Source organism: Ascidia mentula, chromosome 3, assembly GCF_947561715.1.
Source record: "Ascidia mentula chromosome 3, kaAscMent1.1, whole genome shotgun sequence".
In the NCBI taxonomy this organism is placed as follows: Eukaryota; Metazoa; Chordata; class Ascidiacea; order Phlebobranchia; family Ascidiidae; genus Ascidia; species Ascidia mentula.
This window is the reverse complement of record NC_138568.1, coordinates 13,382,178-13,406,932: the sequence shown is the minus strand read 5'-3', so window position 1 is coordinate 13,406,932 and position 24,755 is coordinate 13,382,178. Positions and strand designations below refer to the sequence as shown.

The 24,755-nt window shown below is 36.6% G+C and overlaps 3 protein-coding genes across 4 annotated transcripts; 2 read left to right on the top strand and 1 right to left on the bottom strand.

Moving 5' to 3' along the window:
* Positions 1-1,423: 1,423 nt before the first annotated feature.
* Positions 1,424-6,443, bottom strand: LOC145894443 (BTB/POZ domain-containing protein 16-like). Its single transcript, XM_082983035.1, has 15 exons — positions 6,233-6,443; positions 5,601-5,717; positions 5,430-5,533; positions 5,174-5,363; positions 5,009-5,112; positions 4,472-4,673; positions 4,272-4,387; positions 4,018-4,202; positions 3,839-3,952; positions 3,489-3,625; positions 3,322-3,413; positions 2,501-2,639; positions 2,321-2,444; positions 1,863-2,060; positions 1,424-1,614 (listed from the first exon to the last, which is right to left on the bottom strand). The coding sequence occupies exons 1-15, from the start codon at positions 6,331-6,333 to the stop codon at positions 1,546-1,548; spliced, it is 1,992 nt and encodes a 663-aa protein (XP_082839161.1). The 5' UTR covers positions 6,334-6,443; the 3' UTR covers positions 1,424-1,545.
* A 1,602-nt stretch (positions 6,444-8,045) lies between these two features.
* LOC145893946 (armadillo repeat-containing protein 2-like) lies at positions 8,046-14,878 on the top strand. Its single transcript, XM_082982353.1, has 18 exons — positions 8,046-8,280; positions 8,442-8,627; positions 8,837-9,014; positions 9,215-9,309; positions 9,376-9,517; positions 9,926-10,024; positions 10,108-10,280; positions 10,438-10,540; positions 10,668-10,777; positions 10,841-10,984; positions 11,101-11,240; positions 11,530-11,732; positions 12,000-12,221; positions 13,144-13,290; positions 13,474-13,587; positions 13,816-13,948; positions 14,088-14,242; positions 14,308-14,878. The coding sequence occupies exons 1-18, from the start codon at positions 8,167-8,169 to the stop codon at positions 14,496-14,498; spliced, it is 2,649 nt and encodes an 882-aa protein (XP_082838479.1). The 5' UTR covers positions 8,046-8,166; the 3' UTR covers positions 14,499-14,878.
* Positions 14,879-16,292: 1,414 nt separating this feature from the next.
* Positions 16,293-24,715, top strand: LOC145893947 (sestrin-3-like). Of its 2 annotated transcripts, none has more exons than XM_082982354.1 (11): positions 16,293-16,898; positions 19,435-19,500; positions 20,684-20,713; positions 20,851-21,021; positions 21,277-21,459; positions 21,554-21,808; positions 22,319-22,460; positions 22,544-22,665; positions 23,010-23,119; positions 23,185-23,265; positions 23,453-24,715. In XM_082982354.1, the coding sequence occupies exons 1-11, from the start codon at positions 16,347-16,349 to the stop codon at positions 23,688-23,690; spliced, it is 1,950 nt and encodes a 649-aa protein (XP_082838480.1). In that variant the 5' UTR covers positions 16,293-16,346; the 3' UTR covers positions 23,691-24,715. The 2 variants fall into 2 exon arrangements, with proteins under 2 accessions (XP_082838480.1, XP_082838481.1); XM_082982355.1 differs by lacking the exon at positions 16,293-16,898 and adding an exon at positions 18,361-19,214.
* Positions 24,716-24,755: the final 40 nt, after the last annotated feature.

Here is a 24,755-nt window from a genome sequence, read left to right as displayed (position 1 = left end):
GTTATTTTAAATTAGTTTTGAATGAACATTTCCAATTGATCGACCAAATGCATCACAACACCACGTCGTGACGTGGTTTTCTTGATTACTATTATGATTTATGTTTAAGGCACAACTGCGCTTCCTCTGATCATCTTATGTATTTTGCGTATTTGTATTTTCATTAACATTTTTTAAATTAAAAGTGGTCTCATGGCTTCTGTTTTAGATTTCCCTGCCAAAACTCTGCACTTATAAGCTAGCATAAATGGCGGTCTCATAATCAAACAGAGCCAGACACCCGATATGGTTAAGATGCAGAATAAAATAACCGGTAGCTGGTGTTGCCAAATGAACGTAGGCCTTTATTAGTAAGGGTATTTTTTACCAGTTAACTTTAACAGTTTTTTTTATAGAAATAATACCTTTTCCATCAGTATTATTGGACCTTGTTTAATAACAAAACAGTATGCACGAATATGCAATAATTTTATCAATCATTTTAAGTGATTTTGTTTGAAAGTACCGCTGACGAACTTTTTGAATCAATGAAGCTAGTATTCCAGTCTTATAACTACGAAAAGGATTAATGTCGTTACATCAGCAAATTTGGTTGCAATCTAAAAGATTCAAATCAATTTCTGGCATTACAAAGCCATAAGTATTTCGATGAAGTCAATCCCGTTTCAAATATCCACACCCACGTTGGCGGAACATACATTTCATTAAAAATCGAAAGACAATTACCGTGTTGGATTTCTTGTATAATCGCGTTCGGGCGCGTTTAATGTAAGACAATCTACTATATCAATTCACATGATGGCAGAACGGTGGTGCTTCGTTTCAACAAAGCGACGGATATAATACCCATCCCCACTAGTGTGGTTTTCTGCCAACTAAGCTATTCCGAAATTTAATGCATCACATCTAATCGCAGGAATCAGGCGAAAAACTCGGAAAGCCAAGCTGGGGACTTATTCCTCAACAGCAATGGAAAGGCTGAAAACACAGCCGAATATACACCAAGGTTTCTGTGGTCAAAGTAACAAAATTACACAAAACTTTAATATACAGTTTTACGGCATGAATTATTAATCACGCGCTGAGTTGTCCTATGAAATATCAGGTTAATAAACTTTATTTCTTGAAAGTGCGTGTTGGATTACGTTGTTTTTTTCCACTTCAAAAAAGGAATAAAATAGGCTGAAAGACAAAACGTACGGAAATTGCTTAAATTGGTGAGTAACCAAAGTTTGGTGTTTACTTGCAAAGCTTTGCAATTGGACATTTGGCAAGCTAAATTATTTCCAGAAACCTTAAATTTAAAAACAACATTGGATAGTTAACGCATAATGGATGATGTTTGTGAAGTAGGAATAACTAACAATAAAACACCTGAAGATTATCTACCACGTGCATTATACAAAAAGCTTCAATACAACACCACAGAGCAATCAGAGTGTAATCCTCAATAGGCAAGTGCATACAAGCTAATCTCTTTAACAAACATTAAAAATGACATGATGGCAATTTGATATGGCTGATATTCAGCTACTCTATGAACACTTAGGATGGAGGAAAAAAGAGGCAGAAAGAAACATAAATTGGAGGGCGAACATCCACTACACGGAGAACCTTAAAAACAAAAATAAATAAACTGTTGCAAGAAGTTCGGATAACCTTTAAAGTGCAGATGTTCTAAAAAGTACTTATCACACACAATTTGCCAAGAAAATAAGTTTTCTTTAATAGACTTGGCTTTAATTCTAGAGTTAGTCACTATTTCCCTGTTAAAACTGAACAAAACATTTTCTACTGTAATGTTATCTCTAAAAATAATTAATACCTGCAAACAGTTTAGCAAAGCACATAGTTCTGTTTACCTGACTACGGGCTGTTTTATGATCCAGTCCAAACCTTTGTTCCAAGACATCACTGGTTTTAATTCTCCACAATGAATCACCATCTGATGATGGATGTTGAACAGTTAGTTGATATCGAACAAGACGATCACGGCGCATGGAGAAGGTGGCACGCTCGCATGCTCGGAATGATAGTGAAGGGTCAGTGGGTCTTAGTCTCTATTTGTCCCAATGCAAGAAGATAATGATTAATTACTCTTTAAAATCAAAACCCCTTTGTCAATATTTTTTATATGAACTAAAACATTTTTACCACTGTACCATATGGAGAAATAGTTTAACCAAATACATTTTCTATTTACTAATTATACTTTCTCTGTGAGCTGCACTGATAAGACTATATAGGTCGAAACAGTGGCCATTTGTATGCAGCTCACAGAAATCATATTATTGGCTCCACTTGCTTATGCTATCTATACCTGCAAATATACAGTGTAAGTATTTGCACTTCCATGTCGCTGTGCTTTTGCTTCAAAATGAAATCCATGAAGGGACAAGATTTCAGAGTGATATCCTGGTTCTTTTTCAAGAATAAATCCAAACCTTCAAACATTTTTTTCCTGAAAAAATGAACAGTTGGAAAAAGTTTTCCATCTTACCGACTGGCACCAAGTGAAAAGTTAAGCAGGAAGGACATATCCCCCCCTCCCTGGAGGGCATGATAATGGTGACTGAACACTCGCAACAACCATGATTGGGGAATTATGTTCATGTACATAACATCTTGCAGCTGCTTAGCTAAAAATACATACAAATAAACTTGCTGTTAAAATATACAGGAGTGAGTTTTTTTTGAAATACTCGATTTATATATTTTAACCATTTTGAAAAACCCACCAACACAATTTGTTTTTAAAAAAAGCCAGAAAGAGGTCAACATTAAAAGTTGTTAAGTTTTGGTTTAACTAAAAGTCCCAAATTTTGCTAAATTTTCGTAAAATTAGTTCGCCTTTACCCACAACTAATTGTTTCAGCTTCTGGTGGATATTTAGGAAATTGTACCAATCAGCAGCTTTGTGTGAGATCTTTGATATTAAATACTCAAGCCCTTTCATGTGGAGAATCTGTTTACAAACTAAACACTGCTTTCACAAATAACAAATTACAGGAATGTCAGTAACTGTATCTGATAACAATAATTCAATCTTTAAATTCCATTTGTTTAAAAAAGATTAGAAGAGCTCAAGTGATTGTTCAGACAGTTTGGTTCTTGAAAATGCTGCAATAAGTTGTTTTTTTTAATTTGTTCATACTTTATTTTGTGACACAAACTTCATATTAGAAGTATAGTTACAATTATTTGCCAAGGTAACACCTTTATTTAAGTTCTTCATTACCAAATATTTATTGTGTATTTGGTAGCAAATCACAATCTGTAGAAGAATGTAATGTGACAGGAAGATGTAAAAATTGTACATACTGTCTGTTATTCCATGTAATCTAAGGCACCCAAATATGGTGCTGTAAGGAATTCCTTCTTCACGTTCAAGAAATGAACATGTTCGAGTCATGCTGTGAAATAATAAACAAATTTATTTATCTACTATTTTTTTGCACTCAGAATCAAGAAATTGTAAATTAGCTCACCTGCTAAAATATGTCATTACTGTTGCTTGTGAGGGCATGAATTGCATGCCTGGGTGAAGTTGCATGTACAGCCAATAGCAAAGAGTTTTGTATAAAGCATATTCATTGAATGTAAATATGCGGGATGACTTTAAAATCTGGAAATAAGCTTGTTTAATTGACATTCCAAATAAATATATAACAAATTTTCAATTCCCACTAAAAAAAAATAATATGAAAAGATTGTAAACAAAATAAACGAGTCTTACAAAAGTGTGTTTACAAAGTTAGCTGAATATCAGGTAATATGGAAACAATTATGAAGCAGTCATGATTAATTGTAACAAACTTAGATGTTTAAACCTTGTTACCTTGTCCAAAATTTCTGGTGGCACATCTTTTAAATACACAGCACATGAAAGTTGTGCCACGAGATTTAACTCCAACCAACGTTCACATGCTGACACCACAGCTGCTTGTTGATACTGGAATAAAATTTTAGTCATTTTTATTACATACTTCATATTACATATTTTCACATTACATTTACCCGGATAGCAGCTTGCAGAAACACACATACTGTATCAGAACACAAGTTTGAAATCATAACATTACAAGAAGCATCGACAAGAGAGTCAAATTCCAAGTTACAAGCTGTTGCCAACACTTCCACAGCATCGCCAGTGGCAACAACAGTTTCTCCCAGATACAAGTGACCCAATGAAATTGCCAATGCTTTTTACATATAAACAATACTGTAGATATCTTACACATTTAAAATTTGCACCAATATGTTAAACATACAGTGTTTAGTGATCCATGGGTCATTAACATGCAGCATGACATCAACTACTGGGTGTGTGACTGTGCCTTTTCCTTTTGTTTTAAGACGAATATCTTCAACATCTTTGGAAGTCAGTCTTTTATTTTTTATCATGAAATAAAAACATTTTATTGGTAAAAAAAAAACAGGACAAAAACCATTATTATATCTTGGATGATACCTTCTTGAAACTTGCTTGTATTCACTGGTGTAAATGTCACTCTTCGATATAAACAAATCTACTTTCTGTGCCGCATCATCCTTGTAAACTCGTTTGGGTGATTCTGACAGGGAGTGCTGTAAAAGTTTGTGCAAAACCTTTGATTTCACCATGAAAGCCCTGTGAAGCTGCCACACGAGGCCCAGACAATGCAGTCTAACATCTAAAAAAGCCAAGTTGAAACAGGAGCACTTCTACACAGATAAAGCGATGACAATGAAAGTATAAAGTAATGTAGATTGAACCAAAACTGTTGTTAATTTTTGTGGTTAGCTCATGCAATGTACTTAAAGTAGGCATGGTGGCCTGTAATCTACTTGAAGTCAAACCTTAATATTATACACAACATAAATTGTGTGAATCTAAAAGTTCATTTCGATTCTCATTCTGATGTGGTAATAACTGCACTTGACTGGATTAAATGTGATTATGAATTGTTAGTTGAATTTCCACAAATATTTTAGATAAGGTTAATATAGTTTGGAGAAATTGGCATACCAGGTTCATATTCCTGATTTGCAAGTCTGGCAAACATTTCCAATACTTTTGTCGGTTCTTTGAACCTAGTTCTTGATGTTCTTGCTGATGATGCATACGGTGACCTGTTTTGGTGAAGTGTGTTACACATGTTTCACAAAATGTTTTTCAATATTCTCTAAATACCGAGTTTGTAATGACATGGCTGTTGGTGGTGGCAAACTTTCTTGCTTATGTTGCATCATTGGAAAAGTAATTGCATGTGATGGTCTTTCCTGGGAAGATGATGTAAAAGGTCGAGAAACCAGTGGTGAACGGCCCCAAGCGCTGCCCAGAAAGTCACTATCCCTCGAAATTGATATTGGACCACTTTCAGCTTTGTAAATTAGAATTATATGCACTGTAGTATATTTTCTGTTTAATTCACATAAAAATACTCTACCTGTCTTTGCACGTACTATGGTTGCACTTTTAGAAGAGTTTATTGCCTTACAAGCTTGGGAAGAACCTAACAGATCTCCACCAAGTGAATGTGGAGATCGCCATCTACAACAAAAATGCTTTACCTTTATACAAAAAAGGGTTTGTCTCTTGCACATTAACAAATATTTACCTATTAGTTGATCCAACTGAATACATTCTAATTTTTGTTCTGGATTTGGGATCTTTTGGTTCCTGGGCATTCACAACAACCCCTCTTAATGCACTGTACGGTGCAACCAATGTCTTTCTGTAATAAAACCAATCAAACATGTTGACAGCCTAATGACAAGTGTGCACCCAATAAACTGTACTCTAACACAGGAATCCCCACAATAACCAACAGACAGATATCTACAACCCAAACCTTGGGGATACCTGCTCTCACAGTTTCTAAGTATGCATAGATTTTACATGTATTACATGAAAGGGCATAAAAATACATCATTTCAAGATAGATTATGTGATAGTAAGCCAACATGCAAAATTGGAACAAACAAAACTCTGTAGTTGAGGAGAGGAACAAAGAGGATTGTTTTGCATTACTCGTTGTAAAAAAACATCCTTAAATAATTAAAAAAATACTAGCTGTGTTCCAGATTGTTTTTCCAATCTTGGCTGTGTTATGTGCAGAATATCATTGTTTTTTTATTCAAGTACACAATTTTGACCTTTCTATACATAACCTACAGTTAATTAGGCATATTAAAAAAGTATATATTTGTGTAAACACAATTAACAAATATGAAACCAAGTAACCCTTACGCTGTGTAGTCCATGATTCGCTTTGGTGGTTTTGGTAAACATATTGGAGTGTATGCTTTTGAGCTTGGCAAGGAAGAAATAGTTGTTCCAATAGCAGTCATTGCAAGTTTTACACGTATACCACCTCATCAAAAGTAGGGAAATCCTGCGAAACTACTTTAATGCAAGCAACAGCATTCTTCTTTCGTGTAGTTAATCAGCAAAGCGTTGGCGCTTACGGCATTCCCATGGTAATCACAACACGCGATTCATTCAACCTAATAATTGTGACGTAATAATAGGTAAAGCGTCTTCTCATCGCGGTTTTGGTGTTGGTTTATTGCTGTGTCTTGTTCGTACCTGCAAATATTTTAGTTTTTGAAGTGTTTTTTTTAAAGTGTGCATTATTTTTCCGTTACGAATTGCTTAATCGATATTTTTTACCGAGGATCGGTAATTCACACTCGTGTATGATGGCGCCAAGCACACAAATTTGTTCGTGACAGCAATATTTTATAGATTCATAGCACAAACAACATTTTTGTTGCATTACAGAGGGTGTCATTAGGCCGCTGACGCCACTTACTTTTTCATAAACGTCGCAAAATTGGGCCAACTAAACAAATTGTTCATCCCTGTTCCCCCACAGCACCTTATAATGGATGAATATTTTACTACTCCGATCCCGATGTTTGTTTGTAATGGATTTAAAAAGTCAAAATGTGTCCTGGATAATAAAATATAGTTTTGTTGTCCATGACCGAAATCACCAATTTTTACTGTGGTCTGATAACGTGTAGGCTATTGCTAAAGTAGAGCCAGTAGCTTACAGATAAAAAGCAAGTACCGGTAGCCTTAGTCCCGAATCGTTATTTGGGAAAGAAAGAGGTTTTCTTTTCTTCCACTAAGTCCGCGGAACACCAGGCTTTTGTATATACTCTGAACCCCAAAAAGTCAAAATCAATTAAAAAGACACAAAAATTCACAAAAACAATTCTCTGCCACCCCAGTTAATTGTAGATTTTCCCTCAGACAATTTGATGGGGTCATCACTAACAAACATTTTAGATTTTATAATAGGCTGTATATAGGATATGTGGCACAACGAAATTATGATGGAGAAATTCTTGTGGATTCTTTATAGGTTACTTGCTCTTGAGGACCACATTTTTATGTGTTGGCAAAATTGTTTGCCATACTGACTTGTTGCGCTGAAGGTGTTGGTGATAATTCTGCCAGTCTCTGCATTAATTGTTTCGCAGGATTTCCCTGAATTACACAAAACAAGCATGCTCGTTTTTGTTTTAAAACTCTACAACTATTGAATTATTCGATGCATAGCCTAATTCGATTCGGGGTCCAAGCATTGTGGCGCAAAAAAAACGCAAAACATGGAAATAAATACGAAACACATTTTTTTTATATTATACGCTGATTGTGTGACGACCGTGAGGCCAGAGGCAAACGATAAGCTATGGACACGTTTCTTTCAAATAATTTATTGATTCGACTTTTAATATTAATAGGAGTTCGACAAAGGCAACTTTATTATTCGAGAAAGTTTAAACATCAAACATAAAATTCTGGATTTTGGGGGATGGTCAGATGATATTATGTCCCCACCAACCAAAATATTGGGGGGGCACTAGTTCCCTGATCCAGATTTCCTCCCATGACTCTTTGACTCTTTACCATCATTCAATGTATATCCTGATTTACCTTTGCTCTGCTTTATAAATTCCACCATGTTGTGAGGCAATTCTTTTCAACTTCTATGAAGCCAGTGAAGCGTGCAGAAGTGAAGCTTTGACAAATATTTAGTTTTGTTGATAAAACGGATGTCAAACATGACATTGTAACTGTATTTACTTGAAATTTGTCTGCAATATTGCTATTTTTCCACTGAATATTCCAAGGTTCTGTTGTTTTTTAAAAAAACAGTGAGTTTATTGGTCATGGATCGCCCAGAAAAGCGACGATTTGCTAAAGAAAACAAGCCTGTTGCGCCAGTGGAAAAACCAACGAGTTCTCAAATTATCAGGGAAGCAAAGGAATGGTATCGACAATCTGTAAGTTTGTAGACAGTTGTTTATGTTTATTGAACTTGTTTGTAAAAGTTTGCTCTTATTTTGGTAGCCTACAAGTGATTAGGAGTGGACTTTCATTTTGTTTCCAAAACATTTTTATTTCAAAACTTTGAAAAGCAAACTTTCATACATTTGTTTTGAAGTTGGTTGAAACAAAGCGCCCTTCTACTCCACAAGACCATGTTAGGTCCTTGTTTGGTGCTGGGAGAAGGAAACTTGGATCAAGGCCCTCTTCTGCAGTTACATTTGATCCCAATCAGTTGGATGCTAATGATCCTTCTTCCAGACCATCCTCTGGTGCTAAACTGCCACCATTACAAATTGCACCAGTAAGTGTACCAAACTGTTGTTGTGGGAGGTGCATAAGCTTATGATAAAATGTAAAATACGCATATTTGCTAATGCATATTTAAGAACTACTTAAAACAGCTATGAGACTATGTTACTGTCACTTGCTTTCTTTTTTAGATCATTACTGATTAAATTGCACATGGTGCTATTTCATCATAAGATATATTTTCCACATGCATAATTTTAGAAATTGGGAAAACCCATCTCTGATCTTTCATCGGGTGTTAAGCAACCTTCTTCAGCCCCATTGATTCAGCAACAAGTTGAGAAGGCTAGATTAAATCAGGTGAATGATTCCACTGAATTTACCATCAGAAGATCACAAAAGAAGCCAGTCCGATCTCCAGTGAAAGCAGTTCATCCTGGTAAAAAATTGTTGATTGAAAAAATCTCAATAGGATATAAACATTGTATTTCTCGCAAGTTGCCCAAAAAGTAAACTTGCTATATTTTAAACATACAATTAATTGGTTTGTTTTTAGGTTTGTATGCTATTCTATTGTATAAAAATGCAATCTGAGGCATGTTTTGAACAAGTTGTATGATAAAGGAATTTTTCTTGCAGAGGTTCAGTCACACCAGGTTGATGTTGATGTTACTTGTTATCATCCTACACCTCCCCCCATCCGCCCAACAAATCAAAAACTTATTCATAACAAGGTTTGTTACTATCATGTTGAAGTCAACGCTATATGATCAAACACATGGACACTGTTTACTTTTAAGGGAAACATTGTGGTTATTCCTACAAGTGAGGCAGAAACATCAATTTCAACATCTAACATTAATAGTGCTTCCTCGTCTTCATCAGCGGGATCAGTCGGTGTTCCATTCGAGGGAGTTGGACGCAAACAATCTCCGGGATCAGGTTCATAAATTTATTGATAATTTGCATTTCACATATTAAAAATAAATAAAAAAATTATCTTGCAAATTAATCAAATATCTGTAACAATGCATATGTACTCTACTTAAATATGTGAATTGTGCAATCCACTTATGCATTGCAATATCACAACTAGACTGGGATTTTGTAAACGTAGTAAACTGTATGGTTGAGAGTATCATAAATACTGCATGCTATAAAGTAGGGGGAAGCGAAAAAGAAAGAATGTCTACCATTTTATATGCTTTGTATTTTTAAATCTATTTTTTCAAGTCATATGACTTTTCTAAGCAGTGGTTTCCATGTTGGGGCTGTTTGGACAGAAAATATATTTCATGTTGGTCGTAAAAATGCATGTACATTGATATAATTTATTTGTTTGAATTTCAGGTCATGGTGTGAAAGGAGATGAATCGGCCGATGAGGCTTTGTATTGGAATCAAAATATTTTACCAATTATTGAACAACTCCAGGATGTGTCTTCCACAGGTATTTTTTTGTAAAATGCTTGAATGAAAATTAATGTAATTGTTTATGTATCTTTAATGGGTATTATTTACTAATTGTTTAAGATGTGCACGAACTTTGTCAAATTTGCACCAACTTAGCAAGTGGATTGGAGAAGGGTTCTTGCTTTAAACAAATGTCATCTAGAAGAAGAATGTCTTTGTTAAGTGTTTTATTTAAACTTCTTAACAGTGACTCTTATGATGTAATCCTCTCGTGTGCAAGTATCATTCTACAGGTAAGATATCTTGTGAACTCCACTTTGTTACATTGCATATGTTTTTACATTTGCACTGTTGTTGTAAAGTCACATGGTTACATTTTACTTTAATTTGACCTAGGTCTAGTACTTCTATATAAATTCCTTTTTTCTTACTGTTCGGTTAAATCTCTAGGTTCGAGTACACAACAAAAATTTTAAAAGCATTTGCACATTGATTTTTCGAATTTGCAAGAAACAGCAAAATGATTCTTTGTTCACAAAATACAACATTATATGTAAGTGAAGTGTTTCTGTACAATTAATGTGACTTGGTTAAAATGATTGCTCCTTTTTTATGCCACAGAATGTGTAATACAAATTTATTTTTGGAAAATTAACTTACTAAGTTTTGTATAATTGCAGCTGCGATGTTGACTGTTGTTAAAGAGGTTCAAGATCCTATTTCTAAATATGAAAATTATTTGGCATTCTCATATCTCTTGGGCTCTTTGAAGTTTTTATCCAATAATAAGGTTTGGGAAAAGTATGGAATTTTTTTTGGCTGCAAGTAACAACAAAAGATATCTGTGGTTTAGAACGTTGCTCATATTATGTATACCAATGGCTGTGTGGGCGCTCTACTCCAATTTATTAACACAACTGTTGAGGTTACAAAACAGCATCAACATTCAGATGAGATAAAAAAGTTAACAAAGTACGCAACTGATTTATTGGTTCAGGTAAGTTGTTTTTTTTTCTCGGTGATTGATTGTAAAAAAACTAAAGGAATGGTCAGGCCCTCACATAATGTTTTACTATTAGTATGAAAGCTTTTTTGTTTTGATCTTTCTGGCAGGTTACAGCTGCTCTGCGAAACATTCTGGACTTAGACAAGAAAGTCCACCAGACAATTGAAGGCTGCTCAACATTGCTTACAGCCTTCACACACTTTAGTAATGATGAAGAACTAGTGTGGATATTTTCCCGAATTTTCAGGTACACTTAAATGCAGACATTTTTGAAATAAAATTCAGCCAAATTTGTTAACACGCTAGTGATTGTGGAGTCCAAAATTAATAACATATTTGTTTACTGTATCTCTGGTATATCAGCCTTTAACCTGATTTTGAATCACCCTTGATATTGCCATTATAAAGCTCTTTGAATGTTATGGTCTTTAAGGGTTTTTGCAATACCTGGATCACTTTTTTAACATTTTTACATACACTTGTTGTCATTTCTATGTATTGTTTCAGTTTTATGAATTGCTCCATTTCTTTAACAGCAAACTGACAATGTACAGCACTTGTCTAAACTACTTTGTTGCGGGAAAGTGGGCAAAGCCTTTCCTTCACAGTCTGAAAGCATACAAACACAACTCAGATATTGTTGTTCGGTTATGTTTTGCTTTTGGAAACTTGGTCCCACGTTCTGATGAATTACAAAAAAGTATATATTTTTACCCAAATCTTCAAGACAATGGACAAGGTATTGCCGTTGTTGTATCTTTAAATTATCTTGAAAAATATAAAAATAATCGAAATATCTCTGAAATACATCTCATAACAACCTAAATTATTTAATGAAATAAAAAACTACACGAATTTAAATATGTGATTTATTTTTGAACTGACACTGATTGTTGAATTGTGGGTTTGCGTTTCACATTATATATTTAAATGACGAAACTGATGCCTGATAATTTTGTAAGATTTGAATGAAATATAAAGTCTTGTTAACATTTGTCTTGTGTAGATAAGTTCGATTACCCTTTCGTGTCAATACTGGTGGAATTAATCGACCACTACAACGAACAACTGGATACGAATGAGAACAAATCTTCAGCCCCATCTGAAAAAGCTAGGGACGTGCTGATAAAAATTGTTCGCGTGATAGCAAATATGTCAATTGGAGAGAATGTGGGTCAACTTATCGCTTGCGACCAACGTGTGGTGGAAAGATTGTTGGATATGTTGGGTAAGAATAATTTATACCTCTTAAAACATAGAAAAATCGTTGTGCGGTGTTCGCTTCACGTAGCTTGTAATTAATAACAACACACCCAACCTGATAAAATAAATCGTACCGGATTTTTAGTACTTTGTATATATTTGGTTTAACCACTGTGACAAGCATAAATAAACATTATTACAAGCGATCACTAGAAACGTTTTCCTTTTTAGGAAACATAATTCGAAAAAAAATTTAAGCAAATAGTTATGTATTTATATCGACTTGCCATTCTCATAGGACTGCATTGCGGTGTTAAATGTTTTGGGAAGTTTACACACTCTCATTTGGTCCTCGAAAAACTGTTCTGCGCATTAATAAACATGGTTCTGAAAAATGTGGGGCAGTTTTCCCGTCAGAGGTTGTTTTCTTCGCCTGTAGAAGTTTGTGGTGCGCACAAACGAGATTAATCGACGCCAGACTTAAAAAAGGAAGTTTCACGCATGACCTGTAACAAACTTTCGAGGCCATTCGCCCATTTCTTAAGGAGGCGTGCTTTCAATTCACAATCCAATATACTACTGCGTCCGCTTTTTAACCAACGGCCTTTTATTATTGGTGGACTCTCTGTGTACCAAATTCTATGGCTCTGTGTGTATGTGGGTGCAAACAGTTTGGAGATTATAGTTATGACTTTGCACACGACGAACTAACAATACCAAATGTAATTCTTTTTGTTAAGTAATAATTCAAACTGCAGTAGTAGATAAATTTACGGTTGATACCTTTAAATATTCAAATATACATAGCAAGTCTATAATAAAATAATGTCTCAAGGAATTCTTCATGAAACAAATACCTGTCTCAATCTAAAGACAAATCTAAAAATACAAAGCCTTCTGGCAACACAATGAAAGCCATCATTTGACAATAAATTTATTGTTGTCAGAAACACGCAGCTTGGATGAAAGCGAAGAGTTAATAGTCAATTTATTGACAACGCTTAACAACCTTTCATATTACGACGGAATCATTGACGAAGATCGGCCTCATCTTCGAAGCGCAGTTACTGCCCAGCGTCTACGCCTTGCATCAAGTGGGTATTAAGTAGTCATTTTAGCATCTTTTTAGTTGTGTTGTGATCCAATTTGAGACTCTAAATCTTTTAATATTTTTGTTGTGACAAAAACTAGAAATAAATCAACCAAATATTTGCTTTTGCTTTTTATTCTACAAAGTAATTTGCCAAACGAAAGCGATAATTTAAACATTCCTGTAGTTTTGAGCTTTCACATGATGAGCGACAACATGGCGTGCGTGGCTGAAGTGGCTCGGGTCTTGGGAAATCTCACCCGTCACGAAGATGTAAGAAACCTTGTTCACGAGCATAAAGGTACGTCAGTTCGATGACTTATAGATTACAGTCTCTCTAACCTACCGAGCTTGATACCACGTTTTGTTCCCAACGCTCGGAGTACTTCAAAGGATAAACGATGCGAACAGCAGCCAACGATATTGTTTATAATCTCGCAACTCTTACTCTTCCACTAAAATGTTATGTTTGAAACGATTTTTTTTTATACTTGTAGTTTTACAAACAGTGTTTTGCAATGTTTTTTAGTCGATCTTATGATGGTGGCTTTACTGGATTCTGGCGATCACCAGGTTGTGTACAACGCATGTGGTGTTCTTATTAACATCAGTGCCGATCCACAAAAACGACCCGATTTACTGAAAGAACGTGCCATATCCAAGTAAATATCTCCTATCACATTATTCTCACGTTGCAAGCTAACCTGACTCAAAGTTTGTCGGGGAAGCGAAAAAAGTGAAACGAAAATATGAACTTTTGTCTTTACTAGCAAGCAAAACATAGTAACTATCCATCCTTAGGTTAACTGATGTTCTACGGGACTTTGCACCACTTCAGTGGAAAATAGGTGGAGTAGCTTGTCAGCTTTTGTGGAATTTGTGCTCAAATGTAGATCTTGATGAAGACACTGAAAAAGAGTTAATTCCACTTATTAACATGCTGCAACACTTCACCAGTAAGATTAATTGTGTAAAGATATCTATATTGTGTTTTGTTACCGTTTCTTTTCCGATGCTGCAGATCAACAGTCAGTGCTGGAATTGAGCCAAATGAATGGCAAAGATGAAATATCTGTGGATTTTTTGCTTTCGGAGTGGAAGGACAAATTTCGCACATATGGAAAACAATTATTGTCTAACTTGTTGTCCAAAACGTCCATACTGGAGCCATTAAACGTTCAGGAAACTGACAACCCTGATGAAAGTTTATAAAACTAAATTTTAAAAATGTTTTGTCGTATTGCACTTTTGCACTTTGCTCCCTTTAAGATTATTTCATTTGCCTTACTACCGAAATCCACCTAGTTTATAGTTATTTTTATTCTTCCCATTTCTGTCCTGGATGTGTTGTATGCTTATGAGTCCTTCACTTTATCAAGAGTACAAAATCATATTTTTTGGCATTAGCAAGGCCGAATTTAAAAACACTTCCACACATGAACTAAACAATCTAATCACGCTGTTCATGGGCACTAAAAAAACGATGTCTTTCATATATTTATATTTTTAACTGCATTTTACTACTGTGATGGCCGTGGTGTTGTTTTCTAAACAAAAATTATTTATTGTTCCATTTTTTGTAATATTTTCATATATCGTCTTTGTAATTGTTACAGATAAATACATAGATACTTTAGAATCTTTCACCCATTCGTTATTTTGTTTATGTTGTATTTAAAAATTGTTGGGGTTGAAGTTGAAGTGCAGTTTTAAAGTCCAATATGATAATGGCAGAATAGAACAACGGTTTAAAAACATTAAACCGAAGTGCACAACTCTGTATAATTATGTGAAGTTGATTATTACCACAATCAGTTTTTTTAGTTCAACGAAAGTTGGTCAATATATTACCTTCACATTTAGCCTAAGTGCAATGTTACTTGAACCGCAATACAGCACAGGCAGCCTTAGTCGCAGATTTTTAGAATTTTACTAAACCTTTTATTCTCAGAATTATGAGCAAATTCGTTAATAGTTTTTCTTAAGAAACCTTTTTTCGTAGTTGCGTCGGTCGCCAAGTGCAAAATCTAAAATCGGGAACAGAAGATTGCAGCCTCGTACCAAAAATACTAACCAGCTGCTGTGTATAAAATGTCGTATGAGCCGATGCGGATGTTGGCTTTTAAATTAGTATTGGCAAAAATAAGTGCTCATTTTGTCCAAAACTCACTAAGCATTTTTTGAAATATGAACTAGACATTACAGGACCTCTATTCATATTTAGAACTATTACATTAAATTGAGTAACGCCTCCCTCCCCCAGCACTTAGCATGCAAAAACGTCGAAAGACCAGAACTAAAAATGGCAAAAATTATTGTTGATGCTAATTTGGATGCTAATTGCAAAACTATTGATAAAGATAAAATTACATTCCCAATTCAAGACAGTGGCACAGCGAGATATTTTTTTCACAGGAATCGGTCATGCTCCTGCCAACGGAGAAATATCGCACGCCAGCGCAGAAACGATTGCGCCACAAAGAGCTGTGTCGCAAACCAGCGAGCGGGAGCAAATTTCCTCTTTCTTTTTTCTCTGCAATCAGCTGGACCCGGCAAACATCCGCGATTGGCTGATTTCGCTCAGGCTGATTTATAACTGTCGAGTGTACTTTGTGTCACGCCGGGTTGGAAAATTACTGAGGACTTCCTTTCTTTCGCTGTTCCTCTGCGCTCGCCTCGCACATTTCAGCCAGATGAGTGGAATCGCAGATTGCTGGCTGCTGAAGCCTCATTCAGGCTTCCAAGGAATGATGTTGGTAGCAGTTTTTTTGGAAACCTAGATTTCAGTTTATGTTAGTAGGCTACTAGGATTGCTGTAGCAGGTTTGTTCAGAATCCTAGATTTTATGTTTTGATATTAGGACTCATGTCTGTTTATATAGAAGCCTAGATTTCAGTGATTTTTTAACATGTTTTAACAACTTATGTGACTTGGGTATGAGGGTTACACAAAGCAAATAATGTGTAAACTCCATACTTTAACATTGTGGTTAGTGTAACTGATTTATAACCACCTTCGCAGAGTGATGTAGTAAACTGGCTAAGTGCAGTAAAGTGTGCGATGGATAACAACCTAACATCGTTGTCTTTGGCTCTGGAAAACCACGAACTAAGTGACAGAAAGTACCAAAGCTCACCCACACAACTGCCTGTACCAACATCACCAACAAATGAAAATGCAAACTGTCGATTTGATGCATCATGCCTTAATCAACAATACTGTGAAAACAACTTTAATGAAGTGGAAGATGATTATGATTCCTATGAGAAGTTGAGTTATGAAACAGCTCAACGGCTTTTTGCTCAAATATCCCACAAAGATTCAAGTGTGCGCAGAGCAGGATTGGACATTTTGTCAAGGTCCATATTTCAATGGATCCATAATGCAGACAGTGATCATTTGTTTAATGATGAAACACCTGAAATACTAAAAAATATCAATTCTGGACAATTACAAACAGCTCAAGTCTGTCTAGAAGTAAATGGCAAACAAGATGAACAAGTATGTTCGAAAATTGTGAAGCAGGCGCTGGCATCACTACTTCGACTGAGCATTCGTTGTCCTTTTCAAGAAGTTCGAAGTGAATGTAGCCAAATTTTAAGTGAATTACAGGTACGTACTGCATTATTTGCACACTAAAAATTCATAGTTAAGCTTGTTTTCACATGTAACATAAATTTTGCACGAAATTTCAAAGTTGGGGTGTGTGTACTAAAATATTTAATTCATGGTGTAGAATGTTAAAAAAACACTGCATAACATTTCTGACAAAAAATCTATCTAATTAATATTTTATGTCAGAAGTTTGTTTGAGCAGCCAGGTGATTGTAGTGGAAATATTTACGATGTTTAGCTTAGTATCAGTTATACCTAATAAATTGTTATTGACCAAGCTTTAGATTCAAAGTGAATTTAAATTCCATGTTGGATTGCAAAAAAGACGATGAAAGGGAGAGTACTAGCATGGATAAAGCAAGGGAAAGTTGCTGAAATTTTTTTGAAGGAACCTGAAAATTTGTAATACAAGGAATTCAGATTGTGAAGAGCCATAAGAAAGCAATAAATATTTAAAACACTTTTTCAAATGTTAGCGTTTAGATGAGAGGTGTTTAAATTTCCAAGGACTCAATGCCTCAATTCCATCAGCAGTGATAACACAGACAACAGACACGTGACTTAGCAGTGGTTGTCCTTGTAAACAGGCCTCTCTCTCTCGTCAAAGACTTTTTCGATCGAACGTATTTTTTCTCGTTTCCTGCATCTCTCGTCTGTTGAGAGGATGATGTATTTGCATCATGTTAGGGTATACCGCGTCCGCATCATATATGTTTCTGTTCTTCCTTTGCACTAATGCAATGCTATAATAAATACAAACCGCCAAACGGAGAAAAGCAAGTTATAGCTTATAAAATTTTTGTCGGATTGTGTTAATCAAGGATAGGTAATTATCTTGACCACATCATATATTTGACCTCTAGTATGCTGGTAGCGATTCAAAAAACACGTTTCCGTTCTCGCAAAAAGTAAAAATAGATTTACCCAGTTGTGTGTTATTGAACGGTATATTTAAAAACGTTTCATTGATATTATTGTGCAGTTTATCTTAATATTATTATTATTCCTTACATAGGCCTACTGGCTGGTAAAATCGATTGTTAAGTTGAGTAATAAGCAACGTCGGTCATGTCTACGTTCTAGTTTGGCGCTTAAAGGCAATTCAGAAACACGAAATTGTGCTTCGTCACGTGCGAATGTCGAAGCACAGCGCAAATGAAACACTTGACGGAAAATCGGATATCACGTCAGTGTTCGCATCATGATGAAAAGCAAGACTGAGGAAACCCCCGTTGATCATGTTGTAAAATACATCATCTGGTTTTGTTCGACCTCTTCCAGTGGAAGTTTTGGCGTTTGGCTATCTTGTTGCTGCAACTGAGATCCCTCACTCGATAAGAAGATGTGTTAAACCTCGTAGTACTTTTTGTATCGAGGCGTATTTTCGGCATAATTCCGTACCGAGGAACTTGGTATGTTCAATGCGAAGATTTTGAGTGACGACGTGCGCTTCTGTTTGCGTCACTCTGTTATAGTCTGATGCAATCTTGCCGCACGACTCACACCGACGTCATTGCGCGCAGATAATAGAAAGAGAAAAAGGGCGCTCCAACTGTGTTTGTGTCAGCCTAAATCTGTGTAGAGGTGTTGGCCAGCATGAAGCTATGTTGGCAAAAATGCAGCAATAATATTAGGATCTTAGGGCTGTGCCAAGTCCAGCCACTAATGTGTGTTTAGACTGTTTTGTCTTCGATTATTAAGATGTACTTTTTTGGACCAGGTTTTAATACAACAATTGGAACCCTAGGGGTGTTCTTTCTGGCAACTGATCTGGTGGATGTGATATTTTTTTAGTGTTATAAAATGGAGGTTTTGGTAAATTCATCAAAAGGTGTTTCGCCCGTCTCTGTTCAAGGTAGAGGACGTCTTTCATCACGACATCGAGTCAGTAGTTTTTCTGAACTAAAGCAACCAGAGCATTTGAATAACGTCCCCCTAGCTTACAAACGAACAGCTACACAAACTGTCGGTTCCCCAGTCAAGTACATCGCCAGACGAGACCACGAAGCAGTTGTCACTAAAAGGAGACAGGAAAAATTTAACTCCCATCAATGCAGGGGACCGCGCTGCTCAACAGAAGTTAGTGGTGAATTCACCTGCAACGGCACATCGGGGTTCTCTGCAAAACAACCTCAAGAAAACAAATGTATTGATTCTCAACCACAGCTGGGTGACAATATTAGTTCAAAAAATAATATGGAATGTGGGTCAAAAAATCAGACTTTCAGATACGAAAAGCCAGTACATATCCTTTTAACGACGACATGTCCAGCATGCAGTTTATTACAGACCGAACGCAATAAATATTTACAGGTCAGTTTATGTGTGTCATAAAAGATCCTGCGCTTCTGTGGTTGCTCTGTTACCTCGCACACCCACGCGCACAGCCAATTAAATGGCGCGAAATGATTATTTCAACCGGGTGGTTGCTTGCAGCTATGACAAGGAGATAATTAAACGTTCTAGCGATTAACTCTATTTTATCTTGACATTATCATTCTTCTGTATAAATTCTTGTGTTTTTCGTTTACAGGATGAAAATGTCGATGTTCCAAGTGTAAGAAAAGGAAACGTGAGTCGGTTTGTCCCAAATAGCCAGGTGGGTTTTAATAGATGTAAGATTATTGTTAAGTAAGTGTTATGAGGTGTCAGTTTTTACTAAACTTAGGCCATGACTGTTTTATTGTAGGGGCGTGTAGAACTATTAATAATGTGCATACGTGGTGAATGCTATATGTGTGTGGTCTACTATTTGCTGACTGCAGACATTTGTACGTGCAGTTTTTTAATTGAGAAAACCGGATATAGTTGGAGCATGCACCATCAGCTACAAAACTTCTCATAACAAAACGCGTATCGGTTACACAGAATTGTCGCTTACAACGCATTCCATATTCCACATGCTTTGCTTCGTGAAATATTGCTTCAAACCAGATTTAAGCTTCTATGGTAGTATACTTACTACACTTTAACTCCCTTTAAGCATTTTTTTGCGTTCGCTGTCAAATCTTGTATTGCCTGTGACGTCACAATCCGGGCGCAATGGGCTTGCCTGGACATGCCTTACACCAAAACAGCCAGCCTACATTTTTATGCTGAGTAAACTCAAAACCTCGAAAAAGAGGTCGAGTGGTATTTTGTTGCAACTGTTTCGATATAGTTATCAGATCACACACAACACAAACCTGTTCTCAGTTACTTGTTTGTGATAAATTCTGGCCAATTAAGAACCACATCAGCTGTTTGGGATGTAAACCGAATCGCCGTTTTGTTTTACACGGAGTCCTGTTATCACCGGGCGCTTTGTTCCACAGGCCTTTTGTTTGCATTTGTCCGCTCCACTTCGACCGACTGCTCGTACCTTGTTTCATGTCATGAACAAACACTAATTCGCAGCAACTGGTGCGTGACGCGTATTTGCTGAAATTTAACAGACATCGCAAAATAGACCGGCAATAAGAGCCTGGCGCAAATTTTATCTGTGCACTGCGGAGTTTTTCAACACTTTTCTTACAGATATGCACAAGAATATTTTAAATTTTTGGTACAAATTGAAAAAGAAATACTCCAAACTTGAATAATGCCGGTTCTAGAAATTGCTGATTAAGAGGTACCTACGAATTTGTTTAGCAAACGAATGTTTGCGTTAGCGAACAACACGATTGACACCACGTCAGCAGAATCTCGAGGAGTTGCCTCTCTTTTTCTACACTCCCTGTTTATTTAAGTTGATAAGGTTTGCATTGGGACTTCCAGCAACTTTTCTGCTTTTGTTTTTTCAGATAAACCCGGTGGATACGGATGATGACCAGGTGTGTAAATCGACATTCACTCAAATTACATATTTGTTGATTTAACTTTCGATAAGTGGATTGTTGCACAATTTGTTTGTTTGATAAAACGCTCAACAAAAATATCCATGCAATAAATCCGCTATGTTGTATTGCAGACTTACACGCTTTATGAGGAAAGTTTCATTCACAACTGCCGCCTCGAGCACATGGTGATGGTTATGGCACTTCACCCGCAATATCTTCAGCAATTTCTCGACACTAATTTTCATCTCTTACAATCGAAAGGAGCGTTGCCGTTTCAGTACCGCAGCTACATAGCAATCATGGTAGGTGACGTGAAACTTTCGGCGAATCCAAAAAGTTTTTCTAGATGTTGTGATCGCTCCATGTGACCCCTCCCCAATCCACCTAAGCTTCTTCCTTATGTTTTGTTTGTCGCAGAAAACAATGAAATATTTTCGTTGAAATGTGATCATTACAGCTTCTTGATATTTAGCTAAACCCCATTATTTGCAACGCAAAGTAAACCTGTAATTGAGGTTAGTTTTTTAAAAAAAACACGTGGTCTTATTTTTCGACAGGCTGCTGCGCGTCATAGATGCACTTATCTTGTTCATCTAATGGAGGCGCACTTTTTGCTGCAAGGTGGCGACCGAGAGTGGTTACGTGGCATAGATCACGTTCCAGCGAAGTTGCGTGCACTTTCAACTTTAAACAAACTGCTTGCTCATCGACCTTGGCTCGTCACTCCAGCTCATATCAAGGTAAATATTTCAACCAAAGTTCCAGGCTAATGCACGTGTTATGTTATCATCTCTCATTAAGCAATAAAAGTATTACAAGAGTCTGCTTGCGCAGGAACTGGTTGACGGTGAAACGTCATCACGGTGGCAGCACCCTGAACTCGCACAGGCGATTGTACTGTTGTGTCACTTCCATGGACTGGCTGTATTTTGTCACGGAAGTGGAATTAACCTAGAAATCGACCACGAAACGGCCCATGTCTTTCATAACAAGTCGACCAAATCTGCACCATCCAGTCCAAACAGTTCCCCATCATCAGGAACCACTTCGCCAAATTATGGTCGCGTATCTCCAATAATCGACAACTTGGTAAGCTCCTATTGTAGTTTGTTTCAGGAAACTCGGCGCTTGCATTGTTTCACTGCTTGGCTTGTGGTAGCACGCTTCCTTTCTATTTGTTGTTATGAGTTGCTGATGGTTTGATCGTAACTTTGTATGTTGATGGCGATAATCGTGTGTACAGCTTCTGTTAGTTAATGCTGCAATTGCTTTGCGTAGTGGGATGACGAATTCCTAGCCCCTGAAGATATTCTGGTAAAGGTATTACCCACTTTTTGTGATGGCATGTCCGTCGAAGTTGCATGTGCTCGTCTTTGTGTTCTATTGCAAAGGTTTTTTCGCAACTCCAATACCTAACCTGTTTGGTCGGTGCTTTCAATCATAATCAAAAGTGTTAGAAGTTAATTTCTTTTCATTGCATGTCATTTGAAACAAATTTAAGTTGTTACATTGCAAATTGTTTGTTTTTATTTTCATTTTTCGTTGGTGGTCATCGCTAGCATTGTGCCGTTTTCATAAACCTCGTGTTAACAATGACAGGGAGCGGAACATACCGGTGACGTTGAAGTTTTAATGGAGAGAATGAAGAGATTAAGAGAAGAGGAGGAAGAGGTAACGAGAGAGGAGATGAATCGAAGGTTCGAGAAGGAGAAAGACGAAGCGTCCCACAGTCTTATTCCTGGTAAGCACCGCGGTAGGCTAGTTAGTTGTAATCGGTTTAAAAACTGTTCGATTCGACCTTCTCCAACAACTCCACTTTTGTAGGTACAGTCAGTCCGGTGGATGGTGCAACATCATTTGCACGCTATGTTGTCGATCCGGGTTACAGCTACCAAGAATTTGCAAAACGTGATGTCGCCGCTGAAATCCCAACGTTTCGTGAGCAAGTGAGTGGTTTTGCCCCTTCGTGATTTGTCGTGTAGCCCACGACATTTCAATGTGCTCTGGTGCAAGGTTTGCCAAAAAACCGTGCAAGTGCCTATGGCTCATTACAGCATGGTTTGCACCAATGCAGCAGTGCAAACGCTGTGCAGCAAACACGCGTTTTAATAGGCATTGTCATCACATTTAAACTAAAGGTCTCATACAGTTGCAGCTAAACTTTGTTCCTAATTAAAAGTTTTTAACTCTGAAATTTATCATAACATTTCCAAAAATTTTTCATCCCCATACTTGTTTATTGCATTTGAATCATTGTTTTTTTTCTGTCATGCACGTTTTGTAAATGCAGGATTACACGTGGGGAGATCACGCTTGTCTGGTTGTAAGGAAATTTTACAGCGATGTAGCAGATCTCTTGGACGTGAAGTTCAACATTGCCCAAACCCTAACTTACAAGACGTAAGCGTCCGCAAAACATTTTTGAATGTTAACCTGCAATATAACAACTTATTTATGTTTTGTAGTTTGGCTTCGAAAGATAATGTCGATACGTCGTCTTTGCGTCGTGCAGTTTGGATGTACGTCCATTGCATGTACGGCATCATGTAAGTTGTACCACTGTTTCAACTATTTGTTTGAATTTGTCTGTGAGTCCAAACAGTTCACAAATTCCTAAACCCATCCGATGCAATTGCGTTTATGGAAAATATATACCTTTGGTTTCAGCACATTAGATTAATGTCGATATCTCCAGAGAATATGGTGTTTCTATAAAAACACTTTTTGTCCCAGGTACGACGATTACAATTACGGTGAAGTGAACCAACTTTTGGAAAGACCATTGAAGGTGTTTATAAAAACTGCCAGCTGTTTTCCCGAAAAGACAAATCGTAAACTCTACGACGGCTTCTGGAAGCAATTTCGTCACTCGGAGAAGATTCACGTCACAATTATGATTATGGAATCGAGATTACAAGTCGGACTGTTGTATGGAATGAGGGCGTTGACGGAATACTTAAGGGACAGTTAGGATTATTGTACATAAATTTCTTTTTTTCAACCGGTCGATAAAGTTGCACTGTGCTAGTAACAATATTAGACTTCCTGATCCCTGCTTTTTGGTCTAAGGCGATGGCCGGAATGGCAGGTGTTTTTTAACGTCGTTTTATTGAATGTGCCCAATTCCGTGATATTTGGGGTAACTGTGTGTAAAATGAACAATAACTTCCTTAAAGAGACACAACGTTATATGGTCAAAAATATCACGAAATTAGTTTGCAGTATTATGAGAGCAACAATGCTACTACCTTGCGTTCTTACGTACAGAGACATTGTTTTTTTTAATGATTCATCTCTTGCGCCAAGTAGTTGCAAATAACACCATTTTAATGCGTGGAATATGCCTATTACTGTCGCTATACTGAAGTATACAATTAAATCTAATTGTGATGTTTTGTGCAATTCAAGTCTTGCCATTTTGTACTGCGTTTATTATGACGCATTATAAATTGCAATTTTACAGTGGTTGGTTATTTACAAAATAGTTGAAATAATGTTTCAATGAATTTTATTTTCGTTTACCCTCATGTGAGGTTTATCAAACATCAATGGGTAATGTATTTAGACTGAAGACTTTAATAATAGTTGCTTACTTCCATATTAATGAAGGTTTCTTGTCAATTTCACTATTGGTGCTGACCGCTTTTGTCAGGAAAACCACGAAAGTTTGCTACTGTTGTGGTGCCATTTTTGTACCCTTGTGTGTGCCCTGCTCTAAGCTTAAAAGTTCTGGTTCAAGTTTTGACCGCCTAACATAATGCAAGGACGGTACTTAGATAATGGGTACATTCTTCTAAATGGAATTCGGGTCTTGTATCACCTTTCTGCAACTTTAAAATGAGTTAGTAGTGTCCACAACATCTCCTTCAGGTTACTGTGCGCTTAGCATTGTTCTTCAAGATTTCCACATTATGCTGCAGCTGCTTATTGTGTATTCAGTGCAGTGTAACAGTGTTATTTTATACGTTTCTTTGGCAATAAAGAAACACCATTTTACATATGTTGTGTGCTCATTGAAATGAAGGCTTTTTCAACT